The 20,209-nt window shown below is 38.9% G+C and overlaps 1 protein-coding gene across 24 annotated transcripts in view; it reads right to left on the reverse strand.

Annotated features, from left to right (window-relative positions):
• Positions 1 to 20,209, reverse strand: part of DLGAP2 (DLG associated protein 2) — a 462,107-nt gene that overhangs the window by 299,353 nt on the left and 142,545 nt on the right. For 4 of the 24 annotated variants that reach the window (XM_061357587.1, XM_061357583.1, XM_061357585.1 and 1 more), the window contains exon 2: positions 380 to 551. The exons of the other annotated variants lie outside the window; for them this stretch is intronic. In XM_061357587.1, the coding sequence (XP_061213571.1) occupies positions 380 to 437 (58 nt within the window). In that variant the 5' untranslated portion in view covers positions 438 to 551. The remainder of the gene's footprint in view (positions 1 to 379; positions 552 to 20,209) is intronic. 24 annotated transcript variants of the gene reach the window in all.

A 20,209-nucleotide genomic window follows, 5' to 3' on the forward strand; every position in this document is an offset into this window, starting at 1 on the left:
CTGCTGAATTACAGTGAGGTAGGTAAGTAGGAGCATGATGCCCATTAAATCTCCATAAACAATTAACTTTCTCAGCTGAGCTCTACAACAAAACACCCTGCCTGCTGCCATGGGATGTTGCTTCACTTCAAGTAGGTCATTGGTAAGGTAATAGACAGTTTTAACCAGCAACAGCAGAAAATTAGCAAAATCCCATCACAACACATCCTTTGATAGGTCTTAATAAAAATATAAATCAAGCTTATAGCAGAAGAAATTGAAAATAAAGCAATTACCTCAATTCAATGTATTTGAAATGTTTTTAAAGTATACAGGATTTTACTGCTAAAAATACCCCAACAAAACATACATTCAATGTAAAAAAATGCCTTAAACTTACCTCTTAGTTTACACTGATTTAATATATTTTTTCTTCTACTTTTCAACTTTCCTTGCATCTTGGGAATATAGTGGTTTTCTCCACCCGTTTCCTTCCTCTCACCTCCTCCCCCTCCAATCTGGCCTCCTTTCCTTCCTTGGAGGTTTTTAAGCTTTAATTTGAGAGTGTAAAGCTGAAAAATATTTGATACAATTTTTTTTTTTAATTAGAGAATTGAGCTCCTCAGCATGGTTGAAGCATTTCTGGGAACAGCACCAAAAAGCTGGAAGCTAGTGCACTGAGTAGCCACAGCATTTCTCTTAGAATCATCACTCATTTAGTTTTCCCAGACAACTAGTGTTTCAGCATTTTACTTACAGACATGACTGAAGTTTAGGAGACTAAGGCTAAAAATGAGTCCGAGCCACTTTGCTCAGTTTTGGAACATAAAATCTAGATTCCCAAATTCCAGCATGGGCTCATCTCCAGCTGGAACAGGAAAAAGGCTCACCAAGTGGGATTTGACAATGCATGAGCTGAGAATCGAGTTAGTCACATTTTAAATGAGCTCAGAAGGGTATTAGATTTTAGCTTCTAACTGGAGGAGGCAGTTGTCAGTCTGCCTGCAGCATGCATGTCACCACACCAGGGAAGGGGAAGTATTTTAGAGCTTGTGTGGGACTGGGCTTACTGAATGGAGCAGTTGGGAAGTCTCCTCTCCGATGATTTTAATATTGTTAGGGAAGGGGAGGATTAAAAAAAAATAAAAAATAGGTTAGATCTAACAATTTCGGGACACTGCAACACGCATTCATGCTGAGGGGTGTTGAAGAGACTCAGCATTTCCATATGCCAGTGAGTGTCAGCCTACAGCCTATTTCAGGCTTCCCTTGATTGACACTAGGTTATGCTTTACAGCCTCAAAGTATTTATTTTTTAATTCTTGTTGTAATATGGTAAGAGGCTGCTTTCACCTAATAAAGAACATTTTCCTGATGATATCAATGATATCATAATATGATATCAAATTAGTGGTAATGTTAAATTAGTAATATTTTTTCTAACTGTTTATAGATCTTTAAGGCATGGAGATTATAGTAGTCTTCCTCTCCATTCCTTGTTTGCTCAGTCATTACATTTCAGTCTTTCCTCTTAAGTCAGTCATTCAAACACTGATTTTTATTTGTTGCTTCTTGAACAACGGCAAATTGCTCCTACAATCCACCTATTTGTGCAAAATTTAGGAATTTACTCTCTACGACTACCTAAAAGGAGGTTATAGTGAGGTGCAGGTTGGTCTCTTCTCCCAGGTAACAGGTGGTAGGCCAAGAGGTAACAGCCTCAGTCTGTGCCAGGGGAGGTTTAGATTGGATATTAGAAAAAAAAATATTCACCAAAAGGTACTGGAATCGCTGCTCAGGGAAGTGGTGGAATCACTGTCCCTGGAAGTGTTCAAAAACTGTGTAAATGAGGCTCTTGTTGATATGGCTTAGTGGTGGATTTGGCAGTCCTGGGATAAAGGTTGGACTTGGTAATGTTAATGGTCTTTTCCAACCTAGCTGACTGTGTGAATCTATAATTATCTATCTGCTCTTCTACACAATGTATCTACATATTCGTCCAAAGGCAGAATTGCCCTTTTAGGTATTACACTGATTGCAAACTAGACTTTCCTCAACCGAGGAAAAAAAAAAATACTGTAATTTAGTGTGTATATTTCTGTATATGTTAATATGTATTGGACATATAAAATCAGTTCTGAACTAATTTATCCCAGCTGCATTAGCTTCTCTTTTTACTCAATCTGAATATGATACATTGATAACTCCTCTTGCTCATGTTTCTAATCTCTAAGTATCTTCTATTTTCTGTTTCCTGCTGTTTACATCATCTGCTAACTTCATTAACATGCTGTTCACTTGCTTTCTTTAATGCTATTAATGAAACTGTTAAATAAGGCTGAAACAGAGACCAATCATTATAGTTGTTCATTGGACAACTAGAATGTGTCATCAGCCAAGTTTTCTAAGCAAGGTCTAAAAGCCCATTTGTCAAAATCATTAATTTTAATTGGTTTCAATAAGTTATTATTTGTAGAATTGACTGATGTTTAATTGTTGTTTTCCATTTGGGAAACCTTGGCATAGCAAAGCTGACTGCTTCTGTATTTCCTCCTGTTTAAGCCAAACCTACAGGAAAGTTTGGGTTTGCTTCAGAATGGGTTTTAAACTATTTGCTTCAATTCTCCTTTCTACTTACCTTTTCATCCTCCCTATTTCATACCATAGTTTACCCTTACAGATTTGAGACATTTGAATTAAATCCATGCAACTGATAAAACCATTACATTGCTTAAAAGCTGATCAGGAGGGTACATGATAACAAGCATATAATATTAAATAGAAGATAATATTATTTACTTAAATAGACACATATACTGTGAATTTATATGAATGTACAACAGACACAAACAGTTCAAATACGTTTCCAGCATAACTAAGGGAATCACGAGAGGTGTCTCTCTGTTAAACATCAAAACCAAATAAACACAGACAAGGAAAAGACTTATTTTGCCTAATAGTTATGGGTGACCTGCAAACAGACATTTGAGAATAAATTAGGCTAGAAATTAGAAGGTATAACAACCACCAGGAACGTGAGGCTTGAGATAAGTCTTTGAGTACATGTAGCCAAGGCAACAAAACTAATGTCTTTAGTACAAAGCTATCTTGGTTTGCAGAAGGAAGGTTGCTTGAAAAGGCAGGTACCCAGCCCTGATCTCAGACATGCCCGTCCCTATACTCCTTCCAGCTCTACAAGCACAACAGTGAACAGCAATGACTTTTAAACTCTAACTTTGTCTTTGAAATTACTGATTGTTCTCAAGCATGCTTTCTTCATACTGAAAGTCTGAAACTAACACTGCTCAGTTCCAATGCACCTCAATTGTCTCATGAAATTTGAAACCAAGAAAATGAAATTATTGTCTTACATTACTGAGTAGACACTAGCAGCTAAATTTTTAACTGTCCAAATTTTGGCCCCTGAAACATTAATTATCGGTAAATACACAAGGGGGAAAGCTTCACAGGCAAGGGCACTCCTGAAAATGATGGACTTTCAGCACTGGCCAAGGTCTTTGCTGAGAAACTCAAGTTCGATACTCCTGACATAGAGCAGCTATATCAAGGTCTTCTGCCTTTCCAGTCATATCAACACAGACCTGGGGAGACAATTTAGATCACAAGAATACACCCTTGCTGTTTGTTCTCCTTTTAGTACCCAAAAGCATGGAAATCTCTCATGGGTTAGAAAATAGGGAAAATACTTGAATCCAGGTACCTGGATCTATTTTGGATCTGTGAAGTGTCAGAGCTGATAGCAAAGGACAACTGGGCATTTTTGCACTCATAACATTTTGGGTGTATAGGTCATTTCAGTCTGAGGTTTTCACCTCAGAAAATACTTCCAGACACACAAATAATTCAGCAGATCCCTTTTTATACATTAAAAACAAGTCTCAATTAAAAAGAGTATCAAAAGATTTGCTCATGGATGCGTCTGAGATTTGTATGGAATGAAGTGTTCTTGGTCCTCCTTGGAGCATTCTCCTGTATTTAAGTGTTATCAGTGAAAGAATGAGCTTTGGTAAAAAGACCTATTTAACCTTTGTAGTGTGTTATTTACATAGACTACTCAAAGAAAACTAAAAGGCTTGTTACTCTAGGTATGATCTCTTTATACAGCTGAATAGTTATTGGCCTCTGGAAAACACAATATTCATTGTTTTCATCAGCCTATGATCATAATGATACAAAGAAAAATCACAGTAATTATAGGGCAGTCTTCATAAGAGCTATATTTAATAAGCTATGTTCATCTCTGTTCCAGCTCCAGTAGCTTCTGTGAAAAGCAAGGATATATTTACCCATTATGTGCTAGCTTGCATAGCTACCATTATTATCCTTGAGAAAGCAGTAATGCTCTAGTCCATTTAAAGGTTAAACCTTACTTTCTGTCTAATAACAAAAATACTGAACAGTTGAAATAAATCAAGAGTGCAATAAATATTTATAGAATCATAGAATAGTTAGGGTTGGAAAGGACCTTAAGATCATCTAGTTCCAACCCCCCTGCCATGGGCAGGGACACCTCACACTAAATCGTGTCACTCAAGGCTCTGTCCAACCTGACCTTGAACACTGGCAGGGATGGAGCATTCACAACTTCCCTGGACAACCTATTCCAGTGCCTCACCACACTTTAAAGAACTTCTTCCTTTTATCCAATCTAAACTTCCCCTGTTTAAGTTTTAAACCATTACCCCTTGTCCTATCACTACAGTCCCTAATGAAGAGTCCCTCCCCAGCATCCCTATAGGTTCCCTTCAGATACTGAAAGGCTGCTGCTAGGAGGTCTCCACGCAGCCTTCTTTTCTCCAGGCTGAACAGCCCCAACTTGCTCAGCCTGTCTTCATACAGGAGGTGCTCCAGTCCCCTGATCATCCTCGTGGCCCTCCTCTGGACTTGTTCCAACAGTTCCGTGTCCTTTTTATGTTGAGGACACCAGAACTGCACACAATACCACAGGTGAGGTTTCACGAGATCAGAGTAGAGGGTCAGGATCACCTCCTTCAACCTGCTGGTCGTGCTGCTTTTGGTGCAGCCCAGGATTCAATAGCATTCAAACAAAGCATTCTTTCTGAAACCACATATAAAAAACTCCTTTAATTGTATTTTTTGCTTTTCAGTTTGACAATAAAAAAGATAACAAAAGGCAAGCATATGCATATATCTGTATGTATGAACGTATAAGCATATATAAAAACACACTGGAAAGAAATACTAGTTCAGCAGTGAGTGTATTACCAAAACTCTTTGCTTTTCATTGGATTACTAGTTGTAGCATTTAAAAACTACAGTTCAACTTCATAAAAGTCCATAAATTGAAAAAAAAAAAAAAACAAAAAACCAAAAAGGAAGACAAAAATATATTCTTTGTCTAGAGGTGACAACAATCAGAATATGAGACAGCAAGAGGAGACAGACAGCTGTGTAGCACAATCAAAAATGAGAAAAAGGTTACTCAGCATACATCTTGGCACGACTCCATAAACTAAGCATTAGATGTAATCTGTTGCCATCACCAGTTGGTTCACGTAAACATTTATCAGTCATGAGGCCTCTGCAAATGCTATTTTGAATTGTTACTGGAAATGAACGTCAGTACGATATGAGCTCAGGGCACCAGCATAGCCTGCTGCTCTTTTACCTGTTGAATTTAACAGGGAGAAAATAATACAGACTACCTTGCAGGAAGAAAAGGCTTGTTACTGACTTCAAAGGGCTCACTAACAGGAGCATACAACTTGAAGTCTCACTGATTCTTAATAACTAAAAACACTGTTTAATTCATAGTACATTTTAATAATAATAAAGGAATTTACATTATTTCTTTTTTTTGTGCTCTTTGCAAACACGTTGTGCTCTGTCACACAAGCGTTTACTTTCCACTGTCTCAAAGGGGAAGCCTTGCACACACAGGGGAGGAAAGATATAGCCTGAAGAACTGGAGCTACAGAACCATGATGAAATAACACACCATTGAGGATGGGAGGGATTAGGGGGGGAATTAAATTTCACATAAAAGTTAGGAGGGAGGCCATACAATGAAGCCAAACAATAACTCAGATAATAGTAAGAGAATAAATTCAAAGATGCCAACAGTGTGTTTTAAGGACATGCCAGAACTCCACATGTCCTTCCCATTATTAAAAAGCACGAAGTGTCATAAAATCCTCCCATCTCATCTATTGCATACAAGATATCCATCTCTACCCCCCCCCCCCCCCAATACAGCTTAGAATTATGGTCTTATAAGTGTCAAGACAAAATGTACCGTTCTGTAAAATAAAACTTTGAAAGCATACCTTGTGTTTATAGGCTGGCTCACAGTCACAGGGGTCATATGTGTCTGTGCATGCATATGTAAGTGTACGAGACAAGAGCACCAAACCTATTGATTAATTTCTAATTAACAGAGAAGAGAGTGAAGCACAGGGAAATTTCTGAAGCAACCTTGTATTGTGATATGCAGAAGAATGCAAGCTGCAGTTCATTGGTGTCTCCATAGAAACAAGACATATTGGAGGGTGTAAGACATTGTCAGAGGACTAAAAAATTTCAGCTTCAGCAGAAAACAGAAAAGCACCTGAGGGATTTTTTTTAACCAGGAAAACAAAATTAATCATTCCTTTTCCATATAGGAAGCTTCCATTTTATAGATGAGTTACTTAACATACATCAGGATTAATTTATGGACTGGCTAAACTTATGGTTTTCTAATCCATAAAATCTGTAGAAAATGCATGGTTACACTTCTAAGTATAACACTGAAAAGGAATATAAGTAGGCTGTCAGTGAATAATTGAAAGCTCTACTCAATGTGCTGTTAATTCTTGGTACCATTTTCACACTTGCTTTAGATGCAGTACTTACGCATTCATATGAATATTGCCCCATATTCAGAACCCTGCCTTGGCCTGTGTAAAAGGTGTCCATGGGAGAATTAAAGGTAGCAGGGAGATGTTGCTTCTATAAGACACTATGCTTTAAACCTGCTCAGCATCCTTCTTACTTCAAATGAACAAGAGACTCACAGCATGCAGCTGCAGTGACTATTTTTAAGAAGTTGAACCCACACACAGGATCCTTTAAAAAGGCTCATCTCCTTATGCCAGATCTGAAGCTAGAGGCAGAGGGCTCTTTTCGTATGTGACCAAGAGACCTGTGTCAGCTGGTAGCTTCACAAGCTGGGTTGCTGTTCCCTGATTTTCTACCCATTCCTGGCTATAGCAGCTCAGGGACAGTGTCTGCCAGCTGAACTGACATCAGCACCCTCAGGTCCTCTCCTAAAGATGTCCCTTACCCCAGTGACAGAGATAACTCTACCTCCTTTTCTACTGAAATAAAAATGCCAGGGAAATTATCAGTTAGCAGCTTCCCCATCGCATAGTTTCTGCTCCACTTCCACCAAAGAGCAGAACTGTCACGCTGCCTCATCACCTGGGGTACAGACAAGTTAAATACATTCCTGCATGTGCTATTCAAGCAGACTAAAGTTGACAACTGTGGTTAAATTTTGGCTGGAGGTCCTTGCAGTTTTAGGAGCCTCTCTGGGGGCTGCTTCAGGAAAGCGCATGTCAAGCTCCATAAGAGAAAAGGTCCTTCAGAATAAAGAGGTCTTTTCCTGGTGCATTGTGTACCACAATGCCATGGTGGTGTCTAACTCTTCCACAATAACTAGCTGCTTTAAGGCTGCTTAGTCAGGAAGATGAGGATTAAAGAAACTGATAAAAACTATGAAACCTCCCAGCTCTAAAAAAGAATTAAGGGCTTAAAAAGACACGTCAGTTTTATTAGTTCTGATCTTCATAACAAACATCCAGGCATTACATCTCTGCCAGAGGATGCAGACAGATTCTATAGCTCTCTGTAGATTTGCATCAGAATGCATCTAAGAACAGAGACAATCCTTTAATTAATAAAGCAATCTTTTAATTCATAAAGCAATCCTTTAATTCATAAAGCAAGGCATCTTTCAGTCAGTTGCCAAAATTGATAGAAAACATGAAAATGGGAGTAAGAGTGATTGTGGTTCGTTCATGTCCAGGTGTAATTTTTAACATTTGTGAAAAGACAGGAACTCAGAAGAGGGTGAACGTATAGATGCTTATTTTATACTACAGGTTCTCCAACCTATGCACCAGGGCTGAAAGCAGTGAACTTGCTTACAGTCACTTTCACAGACAGGATCACAGATAACATTTCTGCCTGCAAAAGGTCTCCAAGAAATAAAGTTTAAATTGATGGGTACACATGCAAAAGGAAAACATCTTAGAAGATACGCATAAGATGATAAGAAATAGGTAACATTGCTGATTTTTTTGTAAGGAGGGTGAGAAATTTTTAAGAAAGGATTTATTTTCATTCTTATGAGAACTAATGCAATGCCTGTGCAATTAACTTTTGGGCTTCAGATAACCACTAATATCATCTTATACCTTTGCTTATATGTGCCATTCTTGTCCACATAATTAGTCTTAGTGATGTTAAGGCCATTTCTCATACAAGTAAATTTTACTCAAGGAATAAGAGATACCAACAAAAGCATGTTTTTCTGAAGGACATAATGTTAGGCAGCTGTTTTAGGGATCTCTTAAACTCTCCTGTATTACACCTAAAGGAAAAGACAAAAGAGCCATGTGACCTCAAATACTCTAGCTTCACATCCTTCACTGTGATCACAGCTTCCCTCCTCCTGACTACTTACAGACTCTGTTATAAAATCAGAAAAGGATACAGTAATTTGAAGCCTCTTTTCCCCTTTCCTGTACCCCTTACCCATTTCCCAAACAAGGCAATGAGAATGGGAAATTATTAATGTTTTTCACTAGCTGTGCTACTTATTAATCAAAGTCAGAGTGAAGGGACACTAGGAAGTAGCACTTAGAAAGGAAAAGTGCACCACACAACCTGGTACACAGTTGCTGATGTGTACACCATGATCATATATTACTGCAATTGCAGATTAAATTAGATGGAATGGTGTTGACATATCTCCGGAGAAAATTAGCTGTAGCTTACCCAATAAAGTTTTTATTATCCGTGAAGCATGCCTGACACTTATTTTTACTAACTATGATACTTTATGGGAGGCTAGCCAAACCCACAAATGCTTTATTCTATCACAGTTATAGGTGTGTTCTTTGATATTAAAACTACTGCACTAAAAGCACATATCTGCATTATTCAGTGGTTGAACTTCAGCATGATTATGACATTACTTATACACACTGAGTCCCCAGTAATGACTTAATATCATGCTTATGCATGTATGAAGATGACTTGAATGCTAGACAAACCAGAAAAGACCCTTCCATACATACATTCATCTAAGAGGCAAATCTATCCCCAGACTTAAATGGTTCAGGTCTGCATATTAAATGTCAGTGTTCCTAACAATTTATCTGGTCCCAGGACTATGTTAGTCATATTGCAGAGGGATCACAGCTGAATATTCCTAATCTCAGTCCTAGAAATGGTGAGATCAAAGATGTCCGCCAGATCTTCTCTCCTCACAGATGCATACAGACCCAATTTTTCCAGAGATTCAAATTATCTGGGTAGTCAAGGCTGGCTGAGTCAGCACAGGATAGATGAAATTTTAGCACACTTGGAGAAAGCGCATTGGTCGTGCTAGCTGTCATAGAATTTTGTCACACACAGTTAACAGATGTGGGATAAAAATCATGAATAATTTTTATGAAAGACTGACGACTACTGCAGTGTGTCCATCATTCAGGTCAGTGTTTACGGCTGTAGTGTGAGACTGGTGAATAATGGGTTTAATTTCATGCTTTGCCAGAGGCTTCTTAAGGGACATGAGAGAAGAGATAGACCCTCTGTTTAATTCTTAAAACAAGGGTAATGATCTTTCCTCACTTCAGAGGTATTCTCAGATGTAGACTGGGGCAGGTTGCTGAAGCGTGCAACAGGTTCACACTAGTTTGTTCCTATATATATGTGTATATTTACACATACACACATATCTATGTACATACATTCTCAGCAACGGATCAAGGTCAAGGACCTTGCACAGTGAGTTTAGGTAAGCACATCATAATTACAAGGAGAGATCATTTTGTAAATATAAAGAGCTTTACAATATATTTCTTAAATCCATTCAGACAGCATAGTGCAATAGTCTTCCTTTAGTTACTTTACCACTTTGGCATACAACATATCGATTGTGAGAATATTTAAGTGAGTTTGTTTGAGGGGTTGCATTTTGTGTATTTAATGCAAGCTGCTTTGAACAACTTTACTACTTTCCTTAATTAAAATAAAATAAAGTAGAAAATGAACACATTAATGTTCCTGCCAGAGCTGCATTTAGCCCTAAGCACTTTGAGCAACGCGCAGTGATGCACAATATGTTGCATAGTAGTTCTGCCTAAGCAAAGCTTCTGATATTAATGAATGACCATGCATCTAAGAGACAGCCAGCCTTAGAAGCACAGATTGACACAGTGTGGTGCAACATTTTCGTCCAGAATCTGGAGATGCCTGCTCATGAAACTTTGGCAAGAGTAAGTCTGCACCATGTGCATCTCCTTGTAAGTTTAATTGTCTGTATAGAAGCTATTAGTCTAACTTCAGGAGTCACTTTTCTTAACATTTCCTTCTTCGCTTGCAGCATTCTGACTGAATGAATATGATTTAGTTAAACAAATGAAAGGCAATCTATGGCAATTTGTGGCTTTTGTCCAAGCCTGAAGCCAAAGCTGATGAATGATACTAATAAATATATAAATAAATAGATGTTTGGCTGTAAACCAGCACTGCTATTTCACAGGTGGAATTGCTCAAAGCAGAGGTTTCTGTATTGTGGACCACAGCTCTCCAAAGCCTACATATCGATCTCCTGCCATCATTGCACGATAGAGCAGACATCCTTCTCTTGTATTCCTCATTATTATCTCTTCACTGCTGTATATAACGGATCTATGCTTGATGAAAAGGGGTATGAAAAACCCCATCTAATCAGAAGTTGCACTAAGGAAATGGTCAATCCCACTGAAACTGCACAACAGATCTGCAGCAAAATCAGAGATATTTTAGAAAAAATTGTATGTTGATTACCTACTCAATAGCAATAATCAAAAGAATGATATATAGATAAATCAAGACACCTGCAAAGAAAAGGCATTAACTGAAAATAGGCACAATACATCTTGCATTTCAACGCCACAGAACAATGAATCACCATGAATAGCATGGTGACAGCTTCTTCAGAACGCATAACTATCTGCCTGCTAAAAAGGATGATCACACTGTACTATGTCCTGGGTGAGTCTGTTCAGATAGTTTTATTGCATTACAGACTGTACAGATTATACATATTGCTTGCATGTATTATCTACATTACTGTTATCACTATAGTCCCAAGATATCACAGCCACACTTGGTGTCTGACTTTCTTTTGGAATCATAGTTTTCTTGGATATCTGTTTTGAGCTTGGTTTCATATAAATCATATCTTAAATAGGCACAATGTTCATTCTCATGTATCTGTAGGCTACACAAGGCTACATTTAGGTTTCTGTGGACTTACATATCTGTCACTGCCAGCAGAAATCTTAAAAACATGCAAGTGCATTGTTCTGACATTACATTTGAAGACATGAAGCATTTTGGTCTCTTTCCTTCCCTGCAGTATGGGAAGGAACTCAGCATTGCTATCAAGTTATAGTCACAGTGATCTGGAAGATAATCGACAACAATACAGTGCAGAGCAATGCACATCCAGGGACATGGTCAGACCTACACTTGCAAAGGCGGAGACATGCTGCCTGGTGCCTCCTTCAAAGAGAAGCTCCTGGAAGATGGGATGCTGTGCAGTGTCCAGAAGGCAAGTGGACTAGCTGCCTGCCAGTGAGGCATTTCTCCTCAGTCTGGGAGACATTCCATGTGAGCAACCACAGCTGGTCCCCTCTGCAGCACCAAGGGAAGATTCCTCCCCTTGTTGTGGGCTGAGGTGAGGACACAGAGACATATAGGCTGCTCTTATGACCATTTGCTCTGATTTCTACCATGTTGGATGCTGTACAATCTCTCATGGTCTGGACCATATCAAAGATGGACAAAAAGAAAAATAAAGGCTTGAATCTTACTGCTTCTGCAAATACATTTTTTCCCCATATTTAAATATTTTGGAAATAGTTGATACACAGTGTCAAGGCTGAGGATTTTTCTCTGAAGTATCTACAGGAGAATAAAACTTCATTTTTATGAATTGAAGCACAATTAAATTTAACAAAACACAGCTATTTTGGAATACTTCATTAAAAACTGTGTTTCCTCACCTGGAAATTTTCTGTGTCACTTTTAAAAATCAGTTCAACAAAACCCTCAAAGTCAACAGAATAAAATAGATGAGGTTTTAAACAGAAGACATTCAGGACTTTGACATTTCAGGTCAAGGTTTCATGTTTCATGCAGGTCTGCCCTATGCTCCTTCCCTCTCATGAGGAAAAGGCAGGATCCCCCTGCAGAAAAAGCTTGTGTTACTGAATTTTCTATTTGGTTTGCCTACACATCATTACCTACACACCAGCTGCGTTACCTAAGGCTCTTTAAATTGCTGCTCCATACAGTGATAATCAGATGTATGAAGAACTTTCGATTTTAAACATTTTTAAACAACAAAAAAAAAAAAAGCACTGTACCGGGTGCAGGTTCACAGGCGCTGACCATAGCGGCTGCAGGGGCTGCTGTGAGGAGAGGCCGTGGCTGCCCTGTGCTAGACACAGCTGGCTCCAGCTGGATCCAACCTACCCATCACCAGGCTCAGCTGAGGCTATGGTGCTTTGAGGGAAGCGTATTTAATAAAGGGCAAAAAGTGCTGTACAAAAGTGAGGAGTGAGGAAGCAGAAGTGAGGAAAAGAGCCTTGTGAGCACCAAGGTGAGAGAAGAAGGAAGGGGAAGTGGAGCTGCAGGCACCAGGACAGGGGTTCCCCTGCAGCCTCTGGAGAGTTCCACAGCGGAGAAGATATCCACATTGCAGCCTGTGAAGACCCCATGCAGAAGCAAGCTCATCCAGAAGGATGAAATGCATGAGGAGCAAGGAACAGCAGTAAGGAAGTGTTATGGACTGACCCCAGCCCATGTTCCCTATCTGCCTGTGCCACATGAAGTGTGGGAAGCAGAGGACTTGGGGATGAAGGAGTGAAGTTGAGCCCGGACAGAATCACAGAATACAGTTGTAGAATCATAGAATTGACTAGGTTGGAAAACACCTCCAAGATCATTGTCCGACTTTTAACTCAGTACTGCCAAGTTCAATAGTCAATTGTCACCAAATGTCACTAAGGGCCTCATCTACAGGTTTTCATGTTTTTTGAACACTTCCAGGGACAGTGATTCTGCCACTTCCCTGGGAAGCCTGTTCCAATAGCCAATCACCTTCTCAGTGAAGAAATTTTCCCTAAAAAAAAGGAGTCATAAATACAAAAATACATCACAATTGTAGAGGTTTGTAATCATAGCTTAGAATTACAGAAGAGGTTAACAGATGAAGCTTTATCTGTCTTTCATAACACCAATATTTCAAAAACGTTTTAAAGAGCTTAGTGGAAAATACAGTGTTCCTTGTTATCTCTGCAGGCTGAAAACACTGAAAGCCTTCCTTGCTTGAGGTTATCTAGCAAGACTCAGATAGCAGCATAGGGAAACTGATTCCAACATTCTGCCTAGACAACTGATTTTGGTATTGGAAAGGCACATTTAACCTCTGTAGTACACCAGTGACAACTGAAAGCAGAACACCATGAGCAGAGTAAGTGGGAAATGGGCCATTTTGTGTGAATAAGTAATCTAGTTTAAGCTAACGCACAGGCAAATCAAATCAATTCTCCAGACTAAATCTTAGATACAGTTATGTAAACTTGCAATAATTTCAACTAATGCCTTAGTGATTCAAAAGGTAATCTGCTTCATATAAGTGCTAAATCACTAACCTGTCCACCAAACCAGATCTCAGGTTTTACAAGAAGACGATACATAAACATGCTCTTATTAAACTACAACAATCAATGTTGTCTTGCTGAAAATAAGGATCTTTCAGCTTTCAATTCAGATTTATGCTTACTTGTTGGACAACGAGCTCACTTCTTTCCCTCCCTCAACAGCGTATGCTGCTCATACCTTATTAACACAATACATCTGTCCAGTATCTAGTATACTAAGCTCTTGTTTTTATTTAACCTTGCCATTTCCAATACAACACCATTTTTATTTTATTCTTAATAGAGAGAAAAGAAAGCTATAAAAAAGTCTCCAGAAAACATTTCCAGCTGACACAAGGTTGTTATAATCCTGATTTGTCCGTCTCCCATTTGATGCATAAAATGTGAGAGGAAAACAAAGGGAGTTTTAGAGCATGCATTTTAGAACTTTCCATGAGCATCCTCATTAATATTTTGTCTAACGTGGTGTTGAATCTATGAAGAGCAAATAACTCTGCTAGTTTAAGCCCCTGAATGTGATTTTTAAGAGAACTTTTTCACAGGACAGTAAGGGCCAAGGCTGTAGCTTTAAATGGCAATGTGTTGAGCAGAAAGAGCCACATTTATGTCTTCTAGGCGTATATGAGGGTACTCTCACATCCAATTTTGCCTACAAAAAAATGCCCCAATGATTTCCCTGAGAGGATCTATAACCTTTTCCTAAAAAGCAAATGAAAATCACACAAACATGGTTTTGAAACCAATCTATAAGAATACTCGGTCAGACCTCTGAATCTTTGTAGGTTTAGGGAAGATTTGGTAGATCCCTGCTTCCCTTTAATTGGACATATCTTTATTTTACTATTCTCAGATTCTGTACAATTTCTCCATAAGAGTGTCCTTCATTAGAAGAGAACAGCTGCTAACACGGTAATCACAGTGTCCCCTTCTGTGTCAGAAACAGTAGTTAGGAATCCAATTCTCAATTGTTATTTTGCTGTTCATGACACATCACAGCTGTATGAATAAGACCACTTAAATTTAAGCATGAAAACATTAATTTAAAACATTTTGTTTGTATGAATCTATAGTATTCAATACCAAATACTGTTTTGATCTGTTCAAAAAATTCAATGTCTCTAAGAAAATTTCAAGCACATCAGCTTTGTCTGAATTCTCTTGGAGAAGGGGCACAGGTGCCATGCCCACATGATCAAGGAGCTATGCAGTCCCACAGCTTGAAATTCCATGGAAATCTTCTCTTTTCATAACTGACTACCCCAAATTGGATTCTTAATGCCACACTACCTGGAAATTCAAGTGCTGCTTCCTTTATTTTCGAAGTAGCCCGTTTGGAGACAGACAGTTAAACTTAATTGTTAAGACCATTTAACATGAATGAAAATTCTAGAAAGCAAAAAAAAAAATTATATTATATGTTTTATATTTTTATATTATTTCACCCTTAAGGGATAGGGGAGAAAATGTTCATATTGTATTCAGAAAACTGGTACTGCTAAAGAAAAAAAAATACAATGATTTAATCTCCTGACACCTAACTGCTAACGGAATTTGGAACAGAAATCAGTAAAATAGAAATTGTGCCATTAAATTAACACTATAGTAGTACTCTTTTGAAATACAATTTTAAATATCTGACTTGATTTTGAGGTCACTGTGCTACTTGCAGATGTGATCTCACCTCTTTAATCCTCATGTTCAATGCAGTGGGGCACACATGACACCTTTCAGGCTACCTGGTTTTCTCAGTGCTTCAAAAATAAAATACAAGTAAGTGCAGAATGTATTAAAAGTGTTGCACTTTCAAGTACTTCCTTACAATAGTTTTAAACCTGATCTCAGCAGTGACAGTATTTTCCATATATTTTTGATTTCAAAATATTAACTTTTCGAAACTAACGCAAATCTGCATTCTTTATTGTGTCTTTAAGTCTTCTTGACTACTGCTATAATTTTAGGTTTAAAATCTAAAGAAATGGAAAATATGGTTGAAGAAGAGATTTGTAGTTGAGGGCATTAGTGGCCAGATTCCCTGCGTGCCTTCACTGATTTTTGCCTGCAGCGTCTCTTTCACTGGGCTTCTTCAGAGTTCCAGCAAACTGGCAGAAGAGAATCAGTGGAAATGCCTGCCCTTTTGTGAGGGTAATTACCCCTTCCTCAGCACAGACAGGAACATTTATGGACAACACCAGATGCAATTTCTATCAACTTATTTTGGTATTGCTTTCTAAATACATCAGGTGGGCAACTCCTACACTTTTATTTCAGATAAGACAGCCTTCTGTTACCTGGGGAAGTATAATCATTCAAGAACGACTTGTAAAGAAACTGCATGGCCTGTTAACAACCAAAAAGGTTTTCAGCACAGTCTAAAATACTGACAAACTCGTCCTGCTCTTTTTTTTTTTTTTTAATCATGAATAATGTATATATCCTAGAATTTTTTACCAAATATCTGAGTGATTTCATAAAATCACAGAGTGGTCTGGGTTGGGAGTGACCTTAAAGCTCATTCAGTTCCAAGCCCATTGCAATATGCAGGGACACCTTCTACTAGACCATGTTGCTCAAAGTCCATTCCAACCTGGCCTTGAATGCTGCCAGGGACAGGGCAGCCACAGCTTCTCTGGGCACCCTATTCCACAGCCCCACTAACCTCACAGGAAAGAACTTCTTCCTAATGTCTAATCATCATTCTATTATCTGCTGTTAATAGCATGAGCATATAAGTGAGATAAAAATAGTTGAATCAGGGAAATCAATCCGGTAAAAAGCCAGGATGACTGTTTTGTTACTTTTCTGAAAAATCACATATTGGTCCCACAGGAGCCTGGCTTGCAAAGATCAGAATAAATAGCATCATTGCATGAAACAGTGAAGTCTGAAGTATTTATGAACTGGTAAAATTGTAGCCCTACATGAGTGTTTGGGGAAGTAACTTAATTATTCATATATAAATTAATATTGGAAATTCTACTTATCAACAGTGCTACTCACTTCAGAATCCCATCACTATACAATGATTATTAGTCCAAAATCCACCTTTTACTGATTCGGTTATTTAAAACGTAAATAGTTAATGAAAGGGCTTATCTGAGAATTGTGCCCCCACATTTAAAAGAGTAAGGACCAGAACTTGAGTCCATCAGTAAAGCTCCACTGTCAGGCTTGAGCACTGATTGCTCTATATGCACAGCCACAGCAATGAGCTGAGTGAGGGAAGGCACCAAGCAGCTGTTAGCATCCTCCCTGGCTTTTGTGGCCCATGCTATCTGGCAGCATCTCAGAGAAGAAACACTGCTTTTTCTGACTCTCTAACTAAAAGTAAGAGATTGTGTGTCGGTGTGTGCATACAAATGCCTGCCTGTGTTCAAACATAACAGCATTCCTGTATGAGATCAGGTACAGGAGACATGAGATCCTAGGTGAACAAGAGAAATCAGAAGTGAATTTCAAGTTTACATTATAATCATAGAATCATAGAATCATAGAATAGTTAGGGCTGGAAAGGACCTTAAGATCATCAAGTTCCAACCCCCCTGCCATGGGCAGGGACATCCCACACTAAACCATATCACCCAAGGCCTCATCCAACCTGGTCTTGAACACTGCCAGGGATGGAGCATTCACAACCTCCCTGGGCAGCCTATTCCAGTGCCTCACCACCCTAACAGGAAAGAATTTCCTCCTTATAGCCAATCTAAACTTCCCCTGTTTAAGTTTTAACCCATTAACCCTTGTCCTATCACTACAGTCCCTAATGAAGAGTCCCTCCCCAGCATCCCTATAGGCCCCTTTCAGGTATTGGAAAGCCACTATGAGGTCTCCACGCAGTCTTCTCTTCTCCCGATTAAATAAATATCTATGTGTTCATGCTTGCTGAATCACAGACATAGCCATAAACCCTTGTGCTCAGATCAGATACTGAGGGGTTTAATACAAGGCAGTTGTTGTTTAGACAACTCTGTTCTATCTGGGAATCAGGAGGACAAGAAGCAGGCACTCACCGCACAAGTGCATGAGGGATCCATGAAACTAGTACTACAGCTAACTTTGAGGGACACCAGGCACAGAAAGCTGAAATGACATGCAAAGTCCCAGAAAAGGGAGTTTCCCATGTTAGAAGACATTTCCCATTTCCCACAGGGCCTTATCCCAGAGGCCACTAAAACCAAGGGGAAGATCAATCGTTTTCATCTAGTGTGCCAAAACTGTTCCTACTACTGCTTTCTTTACAAGGATACATCGCATTATAAGACACAATCCTAATATTGATGTGAATTTAGTAAGAACCATGAAGCACCATGAAGGTCTGAAATGCACCAAAATCCATAGAATTTTAGAGCATGGCCATGGAACTGCCTTCCTGTGGAGGAAACCCAAAGAACACCCAGAAGACTGCACAATGCTATTACATCCTTTGCTGAAAAGTGTCCTCTCCCATAAAACTTCTCTACCACATATTACACACACAGACACACACACAAAAAATTATACCTAAGTGGGTTTGCTGGTATTGTTAGCTCACCATCTTAAATTTGGATTTTACCTGCTTCATCACCCTGCTAAAGCCATTTTGACAGCTGTACTGTAAACACTAGGGACAGGGGTTCACCTTTACTTTCTGCTATCGAAAATATGAAGTCCTCCTTTTTCATTTGCTTTATAGGAGTTGCTAGAATGGAAATGATATGATAACTGAGCCATCCTGGCCTGCATTAAGAAGAGAGACACTGTATCAAAGTTGGTTGCAAAAAACTTGCAGATACTTCTCACAAGCGGTTATTAATTTCTTACATGAATTCAATCTATTTTAGGAATCCAACGTAACTTCTCAAGCTTATTAATATTTCTTTGGCTCTAGATCTGATTTAAGAAGCTTTTATTGGAAGTTAGTCTTACTCATAGTTCCAGATATTCTCCTCTATCGGACACAAAAGCCTCAAGTTGTGTTCTTCAACAAGTGATCTGGTGTGCTTTAAAATGTATCTCTGAAATGGTACATTCAAACAAAAGGGAACTATGCGTGCACACAAGAAAGAAAAACAATTTAAAAAATAATAATAAAAAAAAAAAAGCTCTGTTCAGCTTTTTTCTGCGTAGTTTGAAAAAGCCAGCCTTGTCAAAGCTGCGGTTTGGAGTGTGGCCACAGAAAACAGCCAAGTCAGCACAACTGAGCATACTTCGGGCAGGGAGTGGGAAGGAACAAGTGTCTGTGGGCAGGATGTGAACCGCTTCAGATGGATCTGCTAAAGGAATAATGAGATGGTGACAAAACTTCAACTAAAATATGGGGGAGATAAATACTTAGGTGGCAGTTCAGAGCAATAGCACAAATTAATTGTCTAATTGTGAGGTATAATTTAAGCTTTTAGTAACTCTATGAAAATGTATACAGACTACATATTTATGAGAAAAATATGATGACTCCATTTAACCAATAAAATCAAAACTCTCTATGAGATTCAGCTATTTAGCCTGCCAATCTTTATGACATTATAGTATTATTCCTCTTGGTTTGAGATGCTGTCTCCTTTCAGCTGCTACTGTGCCTGCACAAATGGGAAGAAGCCAAATGATTGCACTGAGGGAACAGTGAGGCAGGATAGATACAAAATGCTGTCAAACACACCACATGAACAGAAAAAATATGCCTTTAATTTCTTTTAGTTCTTGCTTATTACTTGTATCAGCAGTTGTGCAGGGGGAAGGAAAATAGATGCAAGGATTGCTCAGAAGACAGTACCCCACTTAAAAAGCCATTGATCAAATTTATAGGACTAAAAATAAATGAATAAAACTGGGATTAAAAACCACCTCTGAAGAAATGTATAGAATAGCCTCCAAATTCTGTGTGTTCTCCTAGCCATGCAGCCGATGTGAATGGTTAGGTATGTGAGGCTTGGGGGTGCTTAACCCAGGCCTCGTCTCTAAAAGGAGAGAGACAGCACAAAGAAGATCTTTCTAAGAACAAGAATCTCCTAGGAAAAGCCCAATTCCCTCAAAACCAAGAACACTGAATGGGACCCACTCCTCAAAGCAATGCCAAGCTCATTGCCCCTCCAACCCTGCCACAAAAATTTCTATAAGAGATGAACTACCTCCATTTGGGTTTCCTTGTCATCATGTAAAGGAAAAGCCACAGCACAGAAGTTACCGTGCCTGTGTGCTGACTTAACATCTGGTCTTCAACACCTGTATTCCTGTTTGATCCTCTGCATTCAAAGCACAGGGCTCCATCAGAGTCCTGGCAGCAGGGGTGT

This window comes from Neopsephotus bourkii, unplaced genomic scaffold (assembly GCF_033783945.1).
Source record: "Neopsephotus bourkii isolate Nb327-2 ecotype Australia unplaced genomic scaffold, CSIRO-AGI_Nbou_v1 NB_908, whole genome shotgun sequence".
In the NCBI taxonomy this organism is placed as follows: Eukaryota; Metazoa; Chordata; class Aves; order Psittaciformes; family Psittacidae; genus Neopsephotus; species Neopsephotus bourkii.